Source organism: Xyrauchen texanus, chromosome 3 (genome assembly GCF_025860055.1).
Source record: "Xyrauchen texanus isolate HMW12.3.18 chromosome 3, RBS_HiC_50CHRs, whole genome shotgun sequence".
Lineage (NCBI taxonomy): Eukaryota > Metazoa > Chordata > Actinopteri > Cypriniformes > Catostomidae > Xyrauchen > Xyrauchen texanus.
The window spans coordinates 12349148-12370994 of NC_068278.1; the positions used below are offsets into that span (position 1 = coordinate 12349148).

Sequence of the window (21847 nt, forward strand, 5' to 3'; positions counted from 1 at the left end):
CCCACAGCACAAATGTTTATTGCATTTCCACATGGCATTTGTGTCTTCTCCTAAGACTAGCACTACTTACCTCAACTGTGAATGAACATATATTCACAGCCCATCCCCTCTTGTTACTTTCAATAAGACGTTTGACCTTGTATTCATATGTAATATGTACCAACGACATTACAGATATTCACTTTTTTGAACATGTAGAATTGATAATAAATTGAAAGATAAGCTTACTTGCCTTGGTACTATGTAACCCTTCCCAAGCGGGGACCAAGGGTAGGCTCATGATTGGCATGGTTTATATTAACTGCATGTTATTACCAAACAACTCTTTTTTACGGCCTAATATATTTTCTAAAATGTACAAGAAGAGTGCATCTCACATGGCGAGTCAACTGAAAAGTGGGTAGCAGGTTTGTTCTAAATGGATTGCAGACACCAGAGGGGAGAAAATTGTAAATAAAGATAATACAGTGCAATGAACCATTTAATCATGCATTTTTCAGTTAATAATATCTAAATAAATAGACTACAGATTATTGTTTTCCACATTGTTGACACTGTGCATCCAAACTCGGTACCGATATGGTATTTTGTCACTGGTTGGAAGCCAAGTCAGACAAACTATGTTTCCATCAACTTTTTTTATGTGCATTTTGAGATTAAAATTAATTTAAGTAAAATCATGAAATTACACCTTTCCGCCATAAAATATAGTCCCTGGCAGTAAACAGAATGTTGCTAGGCAATGAGAATAACTGTCAGCTATAGGTCCTGTGGAGCGATATAAATAGAGTTGAAGTCAGAAGTTTACATAAACTTAGATTGATGTCATTAAAACTCATTTAACCACTCCACATATTTCATATTAGCAAACTATAGTTTTGGCAAGTAATTTAGGACATCTAAGTAATTTTTCCAACAATTGTTTACAGATAGACTGTTTATTTGACTATATCACAATTCCAGTCGGTCAGAAATTTACATACACTAAGTTAATTGTGCCTTTAAGTAGATTGGACAATTCCAGAAAATGATGTCAAGCCAATTAGCTTCTGATAGGAGGTGTACCTGTGGACGTATTTTAAGGCCTACCTTCAAACTCGGTGCCTCTTTGCTTGACATCATGGGAAAATCAAAAGAAATCAGCCAAGACCTCAGAAAAAACATTGTGGACCTCCACAAGTCTGGTTAATCATTGGGAGAAATTTCCAAATGCCTGAAGGTACGTTCATCTGTACAAACAATAGTACGGAAGTATAAACGACATGGGACAACACAGCATCATACCGCTCAGGAAGGAGACACATTCTGTCTCCTAGAGTTGAACGTAGTTTGTAGTGAAAAGTGCAAATCAATTCCAGAACCACAGCAAAGAACCTTGTGAAGATGCTGGAAGAAACAGGTAGACAAGTATCTATATCTACAGTAAAACGAGTCCTATATCGACATAACCTGAAATGCTGCTCAGCAAGGAAGATGCCACTGCTCCAAAACCTCCATAAAAAAGCCAGACTACAGTTTGGAAGTGCACATAGGGAAAAAGATTGTACTTTTTGGAGAAATGTCCTCTGGTCTAATGAAACAAAAATGAAACCGTTTGGCCATAATGACCATCCTTATGTTTGGAGGAAAAAGGGTGAAGCTGGCAAGACGAAGAATACCATCCCAACCGTGAAGCATGGGGTGGCAGCATCATGTTGTGGGGGTGCTTTGCAGCAGGAGGGACTGGTGCACTTCACCAAATAGATGGCATCACGAGGAAGGAAAATCATGTGGATATATTGAAGCAACATCTCAAGACAGCAGCCATGAATTTAATGCTCGGTCACAAATGGGTCTTCCAAATGGACAATGACCCCAAGAGTGCCTCAAGTTGTGGCAAAATGGCTTAAGAACATCAAAGTCAAGGTATTGGAGTGGCCATCACAAAGCCCTGACCTCAATCCGATAGAAAATTTGTGGGCAGAACTGAAAAAGCATGTGCAAGCATGGAGGCCTACAAACCTGACTCAGTTACACCAGTTCTGTCTGGAGGAATGGGACAAAATTACAACAACTTATTGTGAGAAGCTTGTGGAAGGCTACCCAAAATATTCAACCCAAGTTAAAAAATGTAAAAGCAATGCTACCAAAAACTAACAAAGTGTATGTAAACTTCTGACCCACTGGGAATGTGATGAAAGAAATAAAAGCTGAAATACATAATTCTCTCTACTATTATTCTGACATTTCACATTTTTAAAATATAGTGATCCTAACTGACCTAAGACAGGGAATGTTTTCTACGATTAAATGTCAGGAATTGTGAAAAACAGAGTTTAAATGTACTTTAAATGTACGTTAAATGGCTAAGGTGTATGTAATTCTGACTTCAACTATAGAAGTAAACGGATAGTTCTGGTCCTGGATGCTGATTTTCAGCAGCCGAACTTTATAAATATATGATAAATCACAGTTCTAAACTCTTCATGTAACTTGTATTTGTATCACTCTTTTTATTTGTATCACTCCACTTTGCATCGTGCCCTTCAGATATTCACAAAAAAGCAAGGCTTCTCATGCCTTATTGCTTATTTAAACTTTCATTCCTATATGGCCTTCCCCTTTTTAACATCTAAAAAATTTTTTTAACAAATGTCATAAAATGACAAACAGATCATTTGTTGATTTGAATGCTTGTAAATTTTCATAAATGAGCTCACATACTTTTTTACACTTTATATAGAAAATATTATTATTTTTCACCACTTCATACACTATTCATTACAAATTATGAATTAATGTCCAGCTAATTAGTAACCAAGGTCTGTAAATGCCACACATTTGCTGTTTATTTGTTGTGGTATGTATGCATGCTTTTACTAGCATCCGATTTATTGAAATTTTTTTCCCCCAAATTCTGTATTTTTTATTTTATTTATTCTGAAATCTGAGTTTTAGTTTATTTACATTTTTATTATAAATAAGTCTAATCAACTGAATAATAAAAGTTGAATTAATTGAGAACAGAACAATTATTTTACAACATACCATTGCATTATTTTTGTCAAATGAAGAGCTTCTACACTGATCCTCACAGCATAATCCAAAACCCCAAATTAGATTTTTTTTATTATTATAATTTTTTATATATATACACTGTATATACAGTGTCAAATACAGTGCTGCATGTATGAATGAAAACAGTGATGACAATCTTGCGAGACATTGTTTAAATATAATGTTATAATTATTTACATTTTATTATTTTTATCATTATCATTATTACTACTACTAAATGGAATATTCCATTTTGCTATACAGTAGTGTGGAGCGGAGGGGGGCAGGGCCGGGTCGGAATATCGCGCGCCCGGTCCCCAACCGGCCTGATGAGGTGCGCGAGGGAAGGCAGCCGGTGACGATGGTTCGGGAGAGAGAGAATTACGGGCATGTTTGTGCTTTTGGTTTCAGTTTTCATTAAATATTATTTATGTTGACAAGCCGGTCAGCTCAAATTGAGCCATTTTTACACCAAGTAACACTTCACTGGTTGTTGTTCTCCTCTGGATCACTTGTTTTGGCAGTTTTTATTTGGTGTCTCGAGATCAGAAATAGAAAACAGGCAATTAGTATCATCATGGCAAAGCCCAGTGGTTGATCAGGAAAACTGTGGATATGGGCTAACGTGCTTATTAAATAGCTAAAGACTATGATTTCATTATATAAATATGTAGTTTGCATGTGTTGCATGTCACAGTGATTAAATTGATCTTCTCTTTGTCATTTAATCACACACAGATTGCACGTGATGTTAATGATGCGGTTAGTGTTTAAGCAATGGCTTCACAAACATTCACTTACTGTTGAAGCACAGCTCATGCAAACCTTATATTTGTTTAATTCAATTTCATTTTTTGTTTTAGGACATCTTACGATTTTAACTTAATTGTGCATTTATACATTAATGTTATCTCAAATATGTCAAATTTCATGACATTCTGTGTTTTATAGTTAATTCCGTTTTTATGACTGGATTCCACGATTCTGTCTGTGTATTTCGCAACGTGGAAATCATAGGGCCCTATTTTACCATTTACACATTTTTACAAATACTTTAATTATTTGTTACAATTTTTGCAGTACCCAATCTAAAGTTGTTGTTATGTGTAATTAATGTCTGTATCAAGCACACAAATAAATTTAACAAACCACCCCTAATGCAAATTTGCTGCATTAGCTCTTAGTCCAGTGCCAACAAAGGTAATAAATAATTATTTGTAAACCTTTATAAGCAGCATTTACAATTTATGAATAGTTTTAACTGTAGATTGGGTACTGCAAAAATATAAAAAAATAACAAATGATTTGAAAAAATGTATAGACAATAATAACTGCTAAATCTTTTAAGCTACATCCACTAAATTCTGTACAGATCAGATGTACAGTTTCTGCACAGCAAATAATGAAAAATGAAGGACAATCCCATTGACTTTCAATGACGGAATATTCGTGAATACAAACTCCAACTATCAAAAATTCAAATGTAAACAAACCCACACAAAAACATTTTATATGCTTAAAACTGCTCTCTCTCTCTCTCTCTCTCTCTCTCTCTCCCTCATTCTGTCTCTCCCTATCTCTATTTCTTTTTATCTGTTCCATCTTTTTCTCTGGGTGTTTCTGTGCATTCTCACATTCTCAGATCAAATTCCCACCCCTAATAAACATGGAGGAAACTAATGTTAACAGACTTTATTCTTTTATCCTGTCACTAGTCCTACAAAACCTTAATGGTGTGATGATAATAATGCCGTCACTGGCATGTGATAATGTCATTAATTCTCTCACTGGCTACAAATGTGCTGATATGGGCAATTGCACAACAGGAAGATCACAGCAAAGCTTGCAGCAGTTGCCACTGCAACAGTTTATCTTGTCCTTCCGAGTTTGTACTTCCAAAGTAGTTTGGCAAAACTGGTCTTTATAAAAATACAAGTTCATTCTCTGCATTCTTAGCATTGAGAAACACCCTCTCTCTTTTTCTCTCTCCAAGTGTGCTAGTAAAAACTATCAACTATCCAGAACTTCCTAGCAACTGGCACAAGCAATAACAAGCATCTAGCCAAAACTCCAGAGCTGGGAGAACCTAGGGCTTGGCAATATGGCCAAAATATTATCACAATATTTTTCTCATATCGTTCGATATTGATATTTATCACAATATAATATAATACCATTAACAGGGGCAGAAATGCATTCCACATGTTTGTTAGACCTCAAGAATAAATATTAACATAACATTTTGTTTACAAGCAAACCCCTGAGGGTAAGCTTCCTTTAAAGTATACTATGTTTAGGATTTAATCCTACATAATATGTGCGTGACCTCTTTTCGAAGCTTATTTGCATGTGAAAATAATGAGCTGCAAGTTTGTGGCTAGTTTAGATTTTTTGTAAGGGTGTGACAGCGCTATGGATTATTAAAAAAAAAACTTAGCTAAATACTACATAAATAAACAGCAGCTTGTGTTGAAGTTGCTGTTGTGTTCAGTCAATAGCTGTGTTGTATTGTCACTGTGGTCTTGTTTGTTACACAATGATTTCATATTAGCCGGATAGCTAACTAGTGGCTACCGAGCCTCATTACCCATTTCCATGACAGCAGGGCTATGTAGCCGCTAGCCAGCTAATACTTCCTAACAGGCTGGTTTCATGACTGTGATTCTGTTAGTTAGTTGTGTGTTTAACTTTGTAAACTGCTTGCGTTTTAGCAACATACCTTATCTGATAATCTAGATCTTTTTTTTGTGGTAAATATCATAATCATTTATCACCCAGCCCTACCAGAAACCCTTAGCAACCAGCTAAAATATGGTTTCAACACCTAGCAACATGTTAGCAACACCTAGCCACATGCTAAAACATGCTGGAAATGCCTAGCAACATGCTGATAACAGCTAGCTATATAATAAAACATGCTAGCAACACCTAGCTACATGCTAAAGCATGCTAGTAATGCCAACAGACATGTTGCAAAGCATAACAACATGCAAAAACATGTTAGAAAAGCCAAGCTTGATCTTTCTATCTATCTTGCTAGCTGGTTGTTTTTCTTACTGAATGAACATTTAGAACTAGTTAAAACTTTTAGACTTTGTCAAGGCTTTCAAGGCTTTGTCAAGCCAAAATCAAAGTTTGGGTCTTATGTTGTTTTTTAAAGCCTCACATAAACTGTTACCTAAGAACTCCAATGTGCAAAAATATAGGCAATAATATAAAAAACCTCAAACTTAATTGAAATGGGAGTGAAATCAAATTGGAGTTCTTCATAACTCCTCAAAATCTCCCAGTTTTGCTTACATCAGACTTGAGTGTAAACGTTGAAATTACTGAATCCAAAAATGACACTGACACATGAGAATGAATGGATATTACTAACTGAGAAAAGCCTCACCTCTTGACAGCGTCCCGTTTCTGCTCATCGATAGTCTCCCACCATTTTGAAAAATACGAAATCTCAGACCAGATCATTTTCCGCCGGATGTCCTCGCTTAACTTGACCACCATGTTGTTGAGGATGTGTTGCGTCTGGTCTCGATAATAGTCGTCGAATGTCTTCAACCAGCCTGACCAGAACAACACACAAACTTGTAAGAGAGGTTGATGAGGTACATCACAAACATACTGATCAACAACAAATCTTTCACTGGAAATATTTCAAACGCCTTTGACAAGAGTGTGACTGACACTTACAAAAATGTAAGTTTCTTTGTACATGTAATACAGTATTCTTTGAAGTATCTTTGATAACCATGTAAATACACTGGTAAATGAGTGTGGTAATCATTGTATATCATGGTAACATATATCAAAGAACCCGCATCGTCACGCAAGAACTTGTGTTACTTTAAGCTCTTAAAGATGCTGTAAGCTATTTTTTCATGGAAAACTATGCAAAATATCCTACTCTCTGAACGATATTACTGAAATAAGTGTTGTGAGATATCTCACCGATCTCTGTAACAGCTCTAGACTCTATAAACAGCAAACAAAAATGTGTCCGAAGGCCATGGACAGCGACGCTTTCTAACTGTCAATCATTTTGCAAGTTCTCATTGTATTTTATTTTCATCTAGTTGAGGCTTACTGTCATTTATATGCCATGTTGATCATAACAGTTGTCAGTTGAGTGCACTATTTTGCTGCTGTTAACAACCGTTTCTGCATGATGTCGGACTCAATAAAGCTCATTTGGTATATTTGGAATGCAGGGTTTTGGAAAGAGGGGGCGTGGCTAATCCAACAGCTCAGTTTCATGGAAATAGACTGGCTACAATGTCAGCACCTTTAACAACACAAGCCACTGTGAGCAAGGGTCTCTCATAGCACTCTTGAGCGTGCAATGGACGTTTTTTACATTTTCACAAAAAAATCACTTAATATTTTGGGTTGTTTCTCACCAAAATGATCATATGCCTTCAGAAGTCTTGGAATATTATTCAATAGTCACATGAACTATTTTTATGATACTAAGCGAAGGTATTTAAACATTAAAAAATGACATGCTTGGGGGCCTGGGTAGCTCAGCGAGTGTTGGCGTTGACTACTACCACCTCTGGAGTCGCGGGTTCGAATCCAGGGCGTGCTGAGTGACTCCAGCCAGGTTTCCTAAGCAACCAAATTGGCTCAATTGCTAGGGAGGGTAGAGTCACATGGGGTAACCTCCTCGTGGTTGCTATAATGTGTGGTTCTTGCTCTCGGTGTGCGTGGTGAGTTGTGCGTGGATGACGCAGTAACGTGCTCAACAAGCTACGTCATAAAATTAGCAGATTGATGGTCTTAGACGCCGAGGCAACTGAGATTCGTCCTCTTCCACCCAGATTGAGGTCACATAGAGTCACTATGCCACCACGAGGACTTAGAGCGCATTAGGAATTGGGCATTCCAAATTGGGGAGAAGAAAAATATTACATGCATCAGCTTCAAACAAACATTCTCCTGCTTGTTTTAAAGGTGACAAAGTGAGCAGCAACACAGGCAACCATGACCAAAAGGAACTTTACTTCCTTCAACGCAAGCATAATACATAACTTACTACAGAAAAAAACAACAACGTTACCACAGAAGAACCAGTTTTCCCAGTAAATTCCAGTTCCCCAGTATGTTAACCCGAGGGCACTAAATGACACCAACTCTTTTCATTCTCATCTTTTCTTAATTGTCCTTTTCTTTATTAGGATGTTTTTTTTAAATGAACTGGATATGTCAACACAGGACAAAAACAGGTCACATCAGGTTACAAGAGACATCAATAATGAAGTCCAACAACAAAGGGAAATGACATGGCTAGTGTTTGTGTTTACTCATGTGTGTTTTTGTGATAAGGTTTACATTTAAACGCATATTAAGGGTTCAATACAAGTTAAGCTCAAATCAACAGCATTTGTGGTATAATATTGATTACCACAAAATTTTTTTTTCGAATAGTCCATTCTTTTGTCTTTTTTCTACCCTTTTCTTCCCAATTTGGAATGTCCAATTCCCAATGCGCACTAGGTCCTTGAGATAGCGCAGTGACTCAATCCGGGTGGCGGTGGATGAATCTCAGTTACCTCTGCGTCAGAGACCGTCAATCCGTGCATCTTATCACATTTACATTTACCGCGGAGACATAAGCATCCACGCACAACTCACCACGCCCTGGATTCAAACTCGCGACACCAGGGGTGGTAGTCATAGTCCACTCTTTTCTTTAAAAAAAGCACAAATCGAGATTACAGTGAGGCACTTACAATGGAAGTTAATAGGGCCAATTTTTGGAGGGTTTAAAGGCAGAAATATGAAGCTTATTGTGGGGGCGAGGGTGTGGCCGAGCATTTGTCTGGGGAAAGAGGAAGTGGTAAGGGTTTTCACATGAGATGAATTGCTGATAATTGTGATTTCCATGTTCACAGTGAGAGGCAGGGAGATAAGCCTGCCCAAAACCCCAGAGAGAGAGAGAGAGAGAGAGAGAGAGAGACGAGCCTGCATGTGTGTGTCCGTGCAGCCCGCAGTGTCGAGTGTGACATTTTCTTTAATTGTGAAAATAAAACACCTTTTTGAGTTGGATCCGTCGCCTCCCACTTCCTCCTTTCCCACTCCACGAACGAACATTATTACACTTATAATTTAATAAAAGCGTTTACATTAATTATTCTGTTGAAACTTTGTTTTATTTGAGCTGTAAAGTTGTTTAAATCGTCATTTTTACAGTCGTTTTAGGGTTTGATGAAAAAGGTTTATAAGTGATTGTAACACACTGAAATCGTGTTAACATGCATATTGTTTATGTCTTGTGGCTAAACTTTTAAAACAGTGAGTATTTTAACATTTACAGATTGGCCCCCATTGACTTCCATTGTAAGTGTTTCACTGGAACCCAGATTTATAACGGTATATAACTGCTTGGTTTTTGTTGGAAGCGTATTACTGCACGCACGAGGAACGAGTAAAAATTATTTTCTACGGTAACTGACAGTTTGCCACAAGTTGTAAACACCCAGAATATTCTTTGACACGTCTTCCAGATTCTTGACTTAATGAGAAAATCTATTTATTTATTTATTCACTAATTTCTTCCAATTAAAACATTTCCTGGTCCTAGAGTAAAACGTATAACATAAAGCAGAACCTGAGTCTCTCAAAAAAAATGACAGGGTCATATTTCACCCCAAAATTAAAATAAAAGACCTACTTTTAGAAACATTATGTTTATGTGCATTGTGACATTATTTTTACACCAATTTTCCATTCATTTTTATTACTATAAATCCACAATGTCTCTGGATATTTTGGTGAAATTATTCTTATTCTCAATAATGATTCTCATTACTTTAATACACTTTTTTTACTCTATTAATAGTAATTAACTTATTAGAAGTAATAAGAATTAGATATTTTGTATTACAAAATGTTAAGTAGGGAGGAATGTGCTTAAAAATGTTAACAGTCCTAAAATACAGTACGCTTCATTTTTTTTATGTAATGAGATTCAGCCATCTAGATGTAAAAATGAGACACATTAAACACCATAACATTGTATGGTGATTTTTGACTGCTTACAGCTGTCAGACACTCATTTCCTTCCTGTCATTCCACATCTTGGTCTGAATGTAGGATATAAATTGCTCACTTGGCAATGCACACGGGAGGGTAAAGTAATAAACTTCCTGTTTTTGCAGTATGTTGTTTTCATCATTATCTATGTAGCTTTGAGTGCTACAACTGTAATGAACTAGTAAATGGAAAGGATCGTCAATTCTTGTCTATCACAGTTATTGAAATACAGTGGTAAAAACAGAAGAACAAAAAATTTAAAAAATCCCAGAACGGAAAGATTTATCTGCTCATTAATGATCTAAGGGTGCAGGTGGCTGTGTGTTTCAAGAAAAACTGGCAATCAGAGGCGGCGTGAGCAACAGTGGCTGTTGGCGACATGACAAAGATGAGCAGTTTAGTTTTATGCAAATGAGCAGTAATAAAGCAGTCAAGTGGAAACGTCTATTAGCAACCAACAATACAGCAACTTTCGACCTCCAGTGTCAGTGTGAATGCCCCTTAAATGTCAAGTGTATAAAAAGTTAAAAGGCCTTCTCCTTTCCCAGTTTAATATGCCGCGACAGCTATAAGTAAGCCATTTGTAGGCTGATTCCACCGAAAACTGTCAAAACATTCCTTTGTTTGTTTGAGCATCCCTACCAGTCCAGCACAGCAACATTCATTCTACCAATGGTGTGAGTTTGGGGCGGAATAAAAAACTATTTCGCAATGGGGTAAGAAAGAAAACTTGATTCAAAAGATTATTTTGCAGTGTTGGGATAAAATTGGCTGCTAAAATGTCTTCTTGCTTACAAAAATTGCAATTATTTTCAGTTTCTTTTAAAACACAGCTTATATGTAATCAGGGCAACGACCTCAGATATAATCACACATGGTGATGAAAATGCTTGCTGAAGGGTTTCACTTACACAAACAATCCAAAGTGTCTAAAACTGATCAAAACTGATCAAACACCCCCTTTATTTCATAAAATATAAAAAATTAAATCTTAGTCATAATCAACACACGTCTATTCATACTTGAGCCATAAATGGTGATTTTCAGAGGCTGAAGCACATTGGTGGTAGTGATGTTGCCCATTATAACAAGATCAACAATCAACTTTATTACTCACCGGGGTCATTATGTGAATGGGGCACAACAAATACTTGCAGTGGCTCATTGTCCCATTCATTCTCCTTATAAGAGATATCAAAGCCTTGTTTCCATACTCCACCGTCAAGATTATTAAAGCTGAGCAGATCGTAAACATCCAACATCTGAAATAAAGCAGGAAAGAACAAACATTTACTGAACTGTAACCAGCAGATTTGCAATGAGTGAAAATGTTTTTGTTAACCATGTTCCAACAGGACAGTTTATTTTGTTACAGATATAAGCACCTGTACACCTACATATTCATGTGATTATCTAATCAGCCAATCGTGTGGCAGCAGTGCAGTGCATAATATCATGCAGATACGGGTCAGGAGCTTCATTTCATGTTCACATCAACCATTAGATTGGGGAAAAATGTGATCTCAGTGATTGACCGTGGCATGATTATTGGTGCAAGATGGGATGGTTTGAGTATTTCTGCAACTGCTGATCTCCAGGGATTTTCACACACAACAGTCTCTAGAATTTACTCAGAATTGTACCAAAAACAAAAAACATTCAGTGAGCAGCAGTTCTGTGGACGGAAACACATTGCTGATGAGAGAGGTCAACAGAGACTGGCCAGACTGGTTCGAACTGACAGAAAGGCTACGGTAACTCAGATAACTGCTCTGTACAATTGTAGCGAGCAGAATCTCATCTCAGAATGCACAACATGTTGAAACTTGAGGCGGATGGGCTACAACAGCAGAAGACCACGTCGGGCATTTTTTTGGGACCATAGCCTGCGTTTGTGTGCGTGCGTGCGTACATACATACATACATACATATATTAATGGCTAGTTGAGAAATACAATTTTTAACATCTACATTTAGGTTAAAATTATTATTATATGCACAAGGGAAAGTGTATGTGTTAGGTGCTGTAATTGGTCTTTTAATTATTAATTTAAGTTTTTAAACTTACTTTTTTCAGCTCAAATAGCTCTGCTTGTTGACAAGATACTTTTGAAAGTACAATATTCAATATATGAATATGTCTAAATAAATATGAGGTCATAAAACTGCTACTAGCTTTAGAAGAGGTATAGAATGTCACACATCGAGACACTGCTGTCACTGTTTGAAATTATGTAATTTACCCTAATCTAGTTTTTGAAATCTATTGGCAAAAGAAGAAATAATGAATAACAATCGTTGACGAATGATGACAACAAAGACAAGCAGACAAAGAATACACACATGCACATGTAAATGCATGCAAAGCCTTGTCCACGTAAGTGACACAATTCATGTATAGGGCTCTTTCCACAATATTAAACTTTAACAGTACAGCCAGTGATTGTCTGAAAATATTGAAAACAGGAATCCTTCAAGCAATACCATGGTATTCTTTAAAGTACAATGGTACCTGAATCCAGCAATCAATCGGTAATATATTAAAGTGCCACAGTATTACCAGTAGACGTCATATGGAACTATTGTACCTCTACAATACGTTTTTGTAACAGTAGAATGGTCTATCCAGAAATGTTTACTGTAATGTTGTTCATGAAAACCTTCTTTTAAAAAGCATATTGTGCATTAAAAAATTAACTGATCATGGTTTTCCACCTTTCAAGGTGATATGATGAAGTACTTGTCTATTGTGAAGAGATTTTTCAAATAACTACTCTATTCTGTCTGCCCATCTCCCACACACCCTTCATTTTGCCCACAGAATGCTGAGTCTATTCCTTACACTGATTCATGGAAACACCACCTCTGTAAATAAAGCTCAGCGCCCACTCAAGACAACAGACAGATGCAATGCAGTTGTGTCTATTTGTGATCAGCATGTTAAAGGAATAGTCCGGGTTCAATACAAGTTAAGTTCAGTCGACAACATTTGGGGCATAATGTTGATTACCACAAAAATATTTTGACTCGTACCTCCTTTTCTATAAACAAAATTAAAGTAAATTTGGGTTACAATGAGGCACTTACAATGGAAGTGAATGGGGCCAATCTGTAAAAGTTTAAATACGCATTGTTTCAAAAGTATAGACAAGACATAAACAAAATGCATCTTAAAATAATTTTAGCTTGATAAAATACCTTTCTAACCTTTTCTTTGTAAAGTTATAGACAATTTTACAACTTTGTTGCCATAATGACGCAATGCTATAAACACTTAAGCGACCATAAAAATGATGATTTAAACAACTTTACAGATTAAATAATACATGAGTTTTAAAAGAAGAATTAATGTAAGTGCTTTTATAAAACTATAAGCTTCACATTTCTGCCTTTAAACCCTCCAAAATGTGGCCCCATTCACTTCCATTATAAGTGCCTCACTGTAACCTTGATTTGTACTTTTTGTAAAGAAAAGTCCAGACTATTACAAATATATTTTTGTGGTAATGAACATTATGTCACAAATGCTGTTGATTGAGCTGCACTCGGAATATTCCTCTAACACATTTGAGATAGTGACTACCGTATTTAAGTTTCTTTTGGTTAAATAATGATATAGTGATATTTCAAAATGTTATGAATAAAATGCATCGTTAAAAATAATTCCAAGAAATTAAAGACATTTGGCAACTTGCCCCAAACAGACATGCATGAAAAATACCTTTATCCTGAGAACATAGTTCAACCGTTTAGTTTAAATCTAGGCTACCTTATACCATAGTTAAAACTGGCCTTAATGTATGTCAGTGACCATGTTTACATAGACATGAACATTGTGATTAATATTAGAGTTTAGTTGTATTTTGATTTTGTACTGTATGTATCATGTAAACACGTTAACCTGATTGCCATAACCTGATTAAGCCCATATTCAGGCTTCTGGATATCTGACAGCTGGCATATGCCTGTATTAGTCTAAATTGTCATGTCATTTGGAATATTCACTGTTTAATCACTTCAATTATATATGTGCATGTCCAAACAAATGTCATCATGTGTGAAAAGTCAACTTAAGTCAAGCTCAAATGTAACGGCATAAAAACAAATATACGAAGAAAGTTAAAAACGACAAAGAAAAACCAACAAAAATAACCTTGGGAAAATAACAAAGTGCAATTGGACCTTCTAATTACTGAGATATATAGCTCTTGTGACAATTTCCCATCGCCCCGGTCACCCCAATACATAAAATGTCAAACAATAGGTGGTGAATAGAACAATCAATCAATTGGTCTACTTGCTCTTGACATGGCTTTAATATTTTCCAATTATACCTGCACTCCATCAGCTGACTTGGAGTATGTCCGTGCGGCAAACTGGCAGTCCTCAGAGTCAATGGGGAGCAGCGCAGGAGCAGGGGGAAGCAATTCTGAGATCCCCTGACTGATGTTCCCTTCAGGAAACACTTTCCCCTCTTTCACACTTTCCTTCAGGTTAATCACAGAGTCCCTGATGTTGGCAATGATCTCATTGTTCTGTGCAAGCAGACTTTCTAAGTGATCTATTTTGTCCTGCAGAATACCAAGCTGGCCCTGTAAAAAATAGAGCAACATTGAGATGAGATGCCATAATGGAGCAGAACTTACTCCCTGTCTAAATCATGACTATATAGGTCTTTATCACACTCTTTGGATGAGATGTTATTAAACAGTCCAGTTAAGAGGGCTACTTCACCCCAAAAATGAAACATTTGTGAACTTGTGCACTATATCCCAAGTTTTCTGAAGCCATACAAAAACTTTGAAAGACTGACATTAAAATACCGGTAGTTATTCATAAAAATGTTACCCTTCCACCAAAACTCTCAAATCGTATTTGCACTTGTACGCATTCAAATATATAACACTTCAAGATGCTTCATGCCAAGTTTGACGTCAATGGCACATTTTGATTGTGTCTAGATGGTAACCCTAGTTTCGCCAGACTCGTGTAAATTTTGCAGCTATCACGGTTAGGGTTGCTGTGCGTTCGCAACACAACATGTTTGAATGTTCTGAACTGCCTGCAGACGTGTATGAGATTTGATAGCTATTTCCAGAGAATAACAACTTACATTTCAGTCTGTTTCTTGGACAAACTATCGTATGTCTTCAGAAGACTTGGAATATATAGCCCACATGTCATATTGACTACTTTAATGGTACTTTTGTGGTTCTTTTCAGACAATAAGTATGTCTTCTGCACTATTCTTCATTTTGTATTTTATTCATATTTGATTTTATGCACTCAAGAGGTCACATTGAATAAGTTAAATTAACTGTTGAGAGAAAGAGAGACGCAGTTTGATTCAAAGACAAGATTAATGATTTGATTTGTTCATCTGAATGAATTGGTTTAGTAATTCTCAGCTACATGTTAATGTGAATAAAAGTGTGTGGGAATTCCCCGCATTATGAAAGTGGAACATGCAGTAATGATAAAAATTGTCCGTGTAATCTCTCCAGGAGGAAGCGGGGGCCAGGTGAACAGTTCTCATAATTCTTTATTTTTGATACTTTTCAGTATACATACACTAATTGCTTTTCAGCACTGCTGATCACACACACAGTCAGGCTCTAAAGACTCCCTCTCTCTCCTCAGGCAGTCTGAATTACCCTTTAAATCTCTCTCCACTCTCACTGCAAGCACAAAACAGCTGTTAGAGGTTATTTTCCACAGGTGTCAATCCTTAAGGTCCAATCTTACCGTACTCACTCTCTCAGCCTAGCTCTCCACAGATGTTGCTTGGCCATGCCCCCATCACCACAGTCTGCAATACCCGCAATTCGGCACTGAATTTCAGGCCCTGGCTCTTTATTTGTTACATAGTTTTGAAAGATGTGAAAGTCAAATAGTTTTTTGTTTTTTGCTGTTGGAATAAATGAGTAAGCAAAAACTATATTTGCTGTGGTCTCCCATTCACCACTATAGAAGTTTACCCTGCTATAATTTTACTTCTGCATTCCAAACCGGGATATGTAAAAAGGGTCCATACTGCACTTCACAAATTCATACACTTGATGGCTGAGTGCAGTATATAATGTGTCATTTGGGAAATGAACTCTCTTACTTTCAAAATGCACTTTTTCCATTCAATCTCGTGTGTTTCACGCCTGTGGTGGGAAGGCTTGCATAACCTGAAACGGAACCTGTATCACACTGGGTATTAATACAGCAATGATAATCAATGTCCTTAATCGATTCATCTGAATTTGTGTCATATCATGCATCTTTACATCCCTGGTGTATAGTGTAAGTGCATCATTTGGGACACACCTGAATATTTTCAGAGGAAAACAAATAGCACTTCTGTCTGTTCCTTCAGAAGACTTGGAATATTTAGTGTACAGGTTGTATGGACTACATTAACCCTTAAATGCATGGTCATTTTCCCAAACACTTTAGAGACCCAGCACTTATATCTATCAAAAATGGATGTACAAATTCCCAGATAATTCACCACGGTTGATAATTCATTGTTGCACAGAAAATCAACGTGACATAGTGCTTATTTGTATGAATATAGTACTAATTCCTCTTGTAATACACAAAAATAGATATCCTTAAATAGATATGAAATAATAAAAAATATATGTAATTTATGGAAGTGTAAAAATACTACACTCTTATATACCTCCTATGTTTTGGTAATTTGGTAATCCATAGCTGTTTGCAAATGTGCTTTTTTTTTTTTTTTGGTTTTACATTATTTATAAGAGATAGATTGAGGAATACTAAAGAGGTGTGGGCACAACTGATGAGTTACAGGGGGTGGAATGGGACAGAGGGTGGAATGAGGTTCCGGATCTCTAAAGATCTGATGTATGCATTTAAGGGCTAATGGTACATTCACGTTTTCTGTCCTTTTTAAAGTTTAAATCTCCCATATCCTTTGTTGTATTAATAAAAGTATCTTTCAGCAAAATATCTTTTTTGTTCCACAGAAAAAAGAAAATAATAAGGTGTGTAACAACATAACAGTGATTAGATGATAAAATTATTTCCATTTGTTCAAATTACTTTACTGTAAAATGTGTTCGTCTATAAGCGATTACTGCACCGTTAGAGACCAAATAATTCCCGTTTCCATACAGGTTTCCCAAATACTACTCCTCGTCTTTCATTGGCTGGATAAACAGGTAATTCAACCCTGTCTACCTAGACAACATTTTTGGGCATCATAGACACCACAGTACCGTGTTTTTGGACGTCGTTGGAGAGTACAGGATTTTGTTTTAAATAGATGCCTGTGATGCCCAAGTGCTGCCTAAGTAAGCAGCACGCTAGAATTTTGAGACACAGCCAATGACCTCTGATAGAAATTCACTGTGCACTGCTGAACTTGACAAACAGCCTCCTTTAGATACAAACTGCTTTCCCAAATGCTTAATTTAATTCTAAGTGACTTAATAAACATCATGCGATAAAAGTATGTTATGTTATACTATTACAGGCATATTTGTGCCACTACATTATTTTAATCGCGTTGAAATGTCACTTTAAAATAAAGAAACTACGGAATCTCTACTGCACCACATCACTGCAGTGTTAACATTATTAGTTCACTTGACAGCTGTGTGATGCAAAATGTCGAGAGGCACATAGCAGACACTGATGGGTCTTTCATGTCTTTCTGTGTAACAATTTATTTATCAGTTGCACACGGTACAAGGAGTACTTACGTTTTGAATTCTCTCTCCATTTGGGTTTTTGCTTTGGTCTATGTGATCCAGCATCAGGTATAAGGAAAATACCACCACACAGAATATGGCACTGCCAAAAACTGTGAACTGTCTGCTGAGCTTCATGTCTCAGATGAATGTTGTGGAAGGATCCTGTACATTCACATGAACGCCAAACTTTTAAGCCCGTGAACGGAGGTCCCGTAGGTGACAGAAAGCACAAGTGAATCCGAAATACACGAGGAAGTGCCACTTTTAGAGAGAAATGTCGTAAAAAATCGCTCTATCTATCCGTGAAACTAATTCGTCCGCGACCTGTCTTCAAAGTTTTGACGATGCGGAAGATTCAGCAAATTGTGATGGTCTAACAGCAAAAGTAAAACGTCAATCCTGCCCCCTTCCTGCGCCCATTTCCAGGCAGAGCAAAGGAAAGTGTGTATAGCTGCGCCGCCTAACCACACACACGCACAGAGACAGAGCTCTGGTGAGCCAATGTGTGTGTCCACAACTGCTCTTATTCTTACGTTTGTGTCATTTGCTCCAATATAAATGTTAAAATTGAAAACTACATGAAAAAAAATTGGTGTCCAATGATCTGCCACTAACAAAAGATGTGCCATGATTTTTGGATATACAGTTGAAGTCAGAAGTTTACATACACCTTAGCCAAATACATTTAAATTCAGTTTTTCACAATTCCTGACATTTAATCGTAGAAAACATTCCCTGTCTTAGGTCAGTTTGGATCACTACTTTATTTGAAGATTGTGAAATGTCAGAATAATAGTAGAGAGAATTATTTATTTCAGCTTTTATTTCTTTCATCACATTCTCATTGAGTCAGAAGTTTACATACACTTTGTTAGTATTTGGTGTCAATGCCTTAAATTTTTTCCCATTCCTCCAGACAGAATTGGTGTAACTGAGTCAAGTTTGAAGGCCTTATTGCTCGTACAAGCGTTTTCTGTTCTGCCCACAAATTTTCTATCAGATTGCGGTCAGGGCTTGTGATGGCCACTCCAATACCTTGTCTTTGATGTTCTTAAGCCATTTTGCCACAACTTTGGAGGTATGCTTGGGGTCATTGTCCATTTGGAAGACTTATTTGTGACCGAGCTTTAACTTTGTCAAAGCTCGGTCGCAGTGATGTTGCTTCAATATATCCACAGCATTTTCCTTCCTCGTGATGCCATCTATTTTGTGAAGTGCACCAGTCCCTTCTGTAGCAAAGCACCCCCAAAACATGATGCTGCCACCTCCATGCTTCACGGTTGGGATGGTGTTCTTCAGCTTGCCAGCCTCACCCTTTTTCCTCCAAACATAAGGATGGTCATTATGGCCAAACAGTTTCATATTTGTTTAATCAGACCAGAGGACATTTCTCCAAAAAGTACAATCTTTGTCCCCATGTGCATTTGCAAACTGTAATCTGACTTTTTTATGGTGGTTATGGAGCAGTGGCTTCTTCCTTGCTGAGCAGCATTTCAGGTTATGTCGATATAGGACTCATTTTACTGTGGATATAGATACTTGTCAATCTTTTTCCTCCAGCATCTTCACAAGATCCTTTGCTGTTGCTCGGAGATTGATTTGCACTTTTCTCACCAAACTACGTTCAACTCTAAGAGAATCCTGACTGAGTGGTATGATGCTGTGTGGTCCCATGTTGTTTATACTTCCGTACTATTGTTTGTATAGATGAATGTTGTACCTTCAGGCATTTGGACATTGCTCCCAATGATTAACCAGACTTGTGGAGGTACACAATGTTTTTCTGAGGTTTTGGCTGATTTCTTTTGATTTTCCCATGATGTCAAGCAAAAAGGCACGGAGTTTGAAGTTAGGCCTTAAAATACATCCACAGGTAAACCTCCAATTGACTCCAATTAGCCAATCAGAAAGCTTGACAACATTTTCTGGAATTTTCCAAGCTGCTTAAAGGCACAGTTAACTTAGTATATGTAAACTTCTGACCCACTGGAATTGTGATATAGTCAATTAAAAGTGAAACAATCTGTCTGTAAACAATTGTAAGTAGATGTCCTAAACGACTTGCCAAAACTATAGTTGCTGATATGAAATCTGTGCAGTGGTTAAAAAAAATAGTTTTTATGAAATCATCCTAAGTGTATGTAAACTTCTGACTTCAGCTGTACTTGAGTTACCAAGGTAAATTTCTGCAAAGGATTGGTGCAGCACATTTCAAGTCTGGTTGATTGTAAACAGTATGTATATTTATTCGGGAGCTGCATTAAATAGATGTCACACTTATTCTTCAATACAGCTTCTGTAGAGACACTCTGACACACTTCAGTGGACAGTTCCTGTTGGTTTATACCAGGCGTGTGACCCTTGTGACCCTTGATATCTCCCTGTTCCTTCTGAAATATCTTAACAGACAGATACTCCACCTCTCAGGACATTTATGTTCAGCACAAATTGGCTTGATAAAGAATGTGACTATTTTTAAATTTCAGAACATTAATGCCACTTTAAATTATTATGTGTGTGTTACAATGAAAAACATTAATTAAAGTGTTAGTTCCCTCATGGCATCCTTCATGTCATCCCAAATTTGTATGACTGTCTTTCTTCTGCAGAACATAAACAAAGATTTTAAGAAGAATATATCAGCTCTGTATGGTGACCAGAACTCCAAAACCTCCTGTAAGGAGATACAGTCAGCATAAAAGTAATCCATCAGACTCCAGTGGTTTAATCAATGTCTTCTGAAGTGATCCAGTTGGTTTTGGGGGGAGAAAAGGGCAAATTATAACTCTTTTTCTACTGTACATCTTTATAGTATGACATTGAGTCTCATGGATTACTTTTATGCTGACTTCATGTGCTTTTTGAAGCTTTTGGAGTTCTGAGGATCCCCATTCACTTGCTTTATATGGACCAGCTGAAGAAAAAAGTCATACACAAATAATATTTGAAATTTAATTATTTACTTTTATTTAAAAATTTAAATAAAACATATTGCACAACAAATTAATTTATATACTGTTACAATGATTTTAAAGTGAGAAGTATGTTGGACACTGTTGATTTCTAATGTGTTTCCTGATCTGCACCCATTCACTTTATATTTTTACAAAATACTATACTAACTATACTACTGTACCATTCCATCCTATACTATCCACTCCTATCCTAAACTGTACTATGCTATGCTGTGCTGTACTGTACTGTACTATATACTATACTATACTATACTATAGCATAACATTATATTATATTTTGTTTAATACTACTACATGATTCTATGCTGTACTATACTTTACAATTCCGATCCATCCTATACTATTTTATCCTGTGCCACTATATCATATACTTCTTTATACTGTACTACTTTATACTATACTACTTTATACTATACTTTTCTGTACCATACCTGTCCTACCTATCCTATCCTATCCTATCCTATCCTATACCTATACTATACTATACCATTCTGTTCTGTTCTGTTTAATACTACCACACTATTCTATGCTGTACTATACTTTACAATTCCATTCCATCCTATACTATTATATCCTGTGTCACTATATCCTATACTTCTTTATACTGTACTACTTTATACTATACTACTTTATGCTATACTATTCTGTACTCTATCATCCTGTCCTATCCTGTCATATCCTATCCTGCACTATACTATACCATTCTATTCTATTCTATTTAATACTGCTAAACTATTATATGCTGTATTATACTTTACAATTCCATTCCATCCTATACTATTTTATCCCATGCCACTATATCATTTACTTCTTTATACTATACTACTTTATACTATATTTTTATGTACTATATCATCCTGTCCTACCCTACACTATACTATACTATCTGATCATGCACTACACTATACAATACTATCCTATACTATCCTATCCTATCCTATACTAAACTATACTATTCTATACTATACTATTATTCTATTCTGTTCTATTCTAAACCATCCTGTCCTATCCTATCCTATCCTATCCTACATTATTCTACTGTATACTATCTGATCCTATACTACACTTTAATATATGATCCTTTCCTAT

At 36.5% G+C, this 21847-nt stretch overlaps 1 protein-coding gene across 1 annotated transcript in view; it reads right to left on the reverse strand.

The window, feature by feature from the left end:
* The window catches only part of LOC127627908 (alpha-mannosidase 2-like), a 79848-nt gene extending 61724 nt beyond the window's left edge, over window positions 1–18124 (reverse strand). Inside the window, exons 1-4 of the mRNA XM_052104522.1 lie at window positions 17793–18124; window positions 14406–14663; window positions 11189–11333; window positions 6431–6602 (exon numbers count right to left, since the gene is read on the reverse strand). Coding sequence (XP_051960482.1) covers window positions 6431–6602; window positions 11189–11333; window positions 14406–14663; window positions 17793–17918 — 701 coding nt within the window. The 5' untranslated portion in view covers window positions 17919–18124. The remainder of the gene's footprint in view (window positions 1–6430; window positions 6603–11188; window positions 11334–14405; window positions 14664–17792) is intronic.
* Window positions 18125–21847: the final 3723 nt, after the last annotated feature.